The 3,305-nt window shown below is 38.9% G+C and overlaps 1 protein-coding gene across 1 annotated transcript; it reads right to left on the reverse strand.

Annotated features, from left to right (window-relative positions):
• Positions 1 to 273: 273 nt before the first annotated feature.
• LOC107003903 lies at positions 274 to 2,372 on the reverse strand. Its single transcript, XM_015202153.1, has 4 exons — positions 2,163 to 2,372; positions 1,590 to 1,770; positions 1,096 to 1,394; positions 274 to 327 (listed from the first exon to the last, which is right to left on the reverse strand). The coding sequence occupies exons 1-4, from the start codon at positions 2,370 to 2,372 to the stop codon at positions 274 to 276; spliced, it is 744 nt and encodes a 247-aa protein (XP_015057639.1).
• Positions 2,373 to 3,305: the final 933 nt, after the last annotated feature.

Consider the following 3,305-nt stretch of genomic DNA (forward strand, 5'->3'; position numbering starts at 1 on the left):
CTCACATTTGCTAAACTTAGCGAATAACTAACGATCTTTTAGAGTCTGCAGAACAACTCTCAAATGACTTGCATGTTCTTCCTCATTCCTAAAGTAAATGAGGATATCATCCATAAAGACAATAACGAACAAGTCCAAGTACTGTTTGAAAACAATGTTCATCAAATCCATAAAAGTCCCAGGAGCATAAGTTAGTCCAAGTGACATAACTACAAATTCATAATCACCATATCGTGTTCTGAAGGTTTTTTTTGGAATGTCACTATATCTAACTCAGAGCTGATGATAACCAAATCTGAGGTATATCTTTGAGAAATCGATAGCACACTGAAGTTGGTCAAACAAGTCATCAATCCTGGGTTAAGGATACTTATTCTTGATTGTGACCTTGTTCAACTGTCTATAATCAATGCACATTCTGAGAGAACTATCTTTCTTCTTTAAGAACGACACTGGTGCACCCCTTGGTGAAATACAAGGTCTGATGAAACCCTTATCTAGAAGGTCTTTCAACTACTCCTTCAATTCCTTAAGCTCTACTGTGGCCATTTTCTAAGGACGAATAGAAATAGGTTGTGTATCTGGAAGGAGATCAATTCCAAAGTCCATTTCCCTTTTGGCAGGAACTACGGGAAGATCTTCTGGAAACACTTCTAGAAACTCATTAACTACTGGAACTTACTCAAGAGTTGGGGTTTTAGAGCTAAAATCCTTATGCCGAGCTAGATGATAGAGATAACCCTTAGAGATCATCTTTTTGGCCTTAAGATAAGAAATGAATCGACCCATAGGAGCTAAGCTACTGTCCTTCCATTCCATGATTGGTTCATTTGCAAAATGAAAAAGAAAAATCCTAGTTCTACAATCGACTGAGGCATAACAGGAATGTAACCAATCCATGCCTATAATGACATCGAAGTCTACTATTTCTAACTCTATAAGATCTGCTGAGATGAATTTCTAAGATACAATGACAAGGAAATTTTTGTATACTCATCTAGCTATAACTGGGTCACCAACTAGAGTAGATACTAAGAAAGGTTCTGAGAGAGATTCTAGACTGACACTGAATTGGACTTTTATGTAAGGAGTTACAAAAGAAAGAGTAGCCCCTAGATCTGACAATGCATAAATATCAAGGTCAAAGACTCGTAATGTACCAATGAATACATCAAGAGAACCTTCCTCATCCTGGCGAGCCTGAAGAGCATACAACTTGTTCTGGCGCTGAACGCCACCTATAGCAGATGAGTTACCCTGCTGTCTTGGGAGACTTGCTGGTGCTGATGAAGTTGTAGATTGAGATCTACCATTTCTTCCTCCTTGACACTTTCTAGAAGGACAATCTCTCAACCTGTGACCAGACTGACCGCACCCGAAACACCCTTCCTTTTCTGCAAGGCACTCGCCTGGATGGTTCTTACTACACTTAGGGCAAGTGGGGTAAGTATTGGTGCCTGAAACACTTCCTTGATACTTAGAGTCTGGTGCTTAAACCTTCTTGTCAAACATGTTCTTGGAGGATGGAACACCAGCTACTAAAGGGACTAGGGATGAAAACTTCTGGTAACTCTACGAGAGATTTCTACCAGCCGAGTCATAGTTCCCAGTCCTAGCATTATTATTCTCCTTGGCATGTTCCTTAAGATTACTACCCTCAACCTGCTGAGCATGAGTCATAAGCCTAGAGATGTTGATATATCCTAGTAACATAGCATTTTTGCACTCTATTTTCATCAAATTTGACACTCCACACAAGAACTTAATCATCTGATCCATGGAGTCAGAAACCATGTGAGAGCATACCTGTAGAGTTAGTTAAACTTGATTTCATACTATTGGACTGTCATGTTACCCTGCCTTAAGTTCATGAATTCCTGGGTTTTTGCTTATCTGAACTCTATTGGGAAAAACCTATCTAGAATGGTCTCACTAAAGCATTCCCAAGTAATAGGAGTTGCATCTGTGCCCTTATTATCCTTCCATTGAGTGTACCAGATATGAGCAGCATCTTTCAGCTAATGTGATGCCAACTCAACCCGATCATCCCCAGTAACCTGCATAACCTCAAAGATCTTCTTGATCATCCAAGAAATTCTGGGGATACTCATTAGTTTGCACTCCTAAGAACTCAGGCGGATTCATCCTAACAAAGTCACGACCCTTGCTGCTATCGATCCACCATTTCCATTCATATGAGCTTGAACCCGCTGATTGTTCTGTTCGGCGACACTCAGAGCAAACATCTGAATGGCAATCTTGAATTCAGCATTGGAGACTTCTTGATCAGGAACTGGACGAGTTGTGTTTTCATTTCTTGCATTTGCATTCCAAGTGTTTACATTCCTGGAATTAGCTCTACGGGGAGGCATGATCAGAAATGTAGAACGTATAGTTAGAATGGAATTAGATCATATCTTATGCACGATAAGAGTAACAACAAAGTGAAGTTTTCCTAAAACACTTCATACACTCCCTCTCATTAGATGTGGTGCACTTCACATCCATGAAAAGGAATTTAGTTAGTGCGGCTTTTCATACATCCTAGGACACTTAAACCTAGTGTTCTGATACCAAGTTTGTCACGCCTCGAGCTACCCTAGAGATGCAGACGAGGGACCTAGGACCACAAGCGATCCCAAGCTAACCCTATTGACATGATCATGAGCATACTAAAGAATATAAACTATTGCGGAAGCTAAATCATACTTTAATTAAAAAGATGGGGTATATCAATATACTATAGCTGAAATATTTGATATAATGACGAGTTTAATACAAAGAAATATTAACTCAATGCTAAGCTGAAACTAACTATGTCTGAAAATAGCCTCCAAACTGAATAGAAATGTTGGTACAAGCCCCAAAAAAGTCTAGCAAAAACTGAAGTACTAAACACTGAAAAGAAACTCATGAATATCGTCCTTGGAGGATGAGTACTCACCATTAAATCTGCTGAACTGGAGATTAGAAATCAATCTAAGCGCGATCTGGATGCTGTGAACCTTAACCTACATCACGAGAAGATGTAGTGCACGTATATGTCAGTATTTGAAGGTACTGAGCATGTTGGATAGGGTAACACTTAAATAAAACATAGCTGAACAAGCACAAAATCAAGTATAGAAATCTAAACATGATATACTGAATGTTGAGATAACAGAATGCATTGACCAATATATAGCATGTTGAATCTGAATACTGAATATACTGATAAATAATCAATGCAATAGATTCTAACTAAATTGTGGGAGCTACTAATAACCGATAATAAAACCACATTAGCTAAATGTGGAGTCCGATGT

Source organism: Solanum pennellii, chromosome 11, assembly GCF_001406875.1.
Source record: "Solanum pennellii chromosome 11, SPENNV200".
Classification (NCBI taxonomy): Eukaryota; Viridiplantae; Streptophyta; class Magnoliopsida; order Solanales; family Solanaceae; genus Solanum; species Solanum pennellii.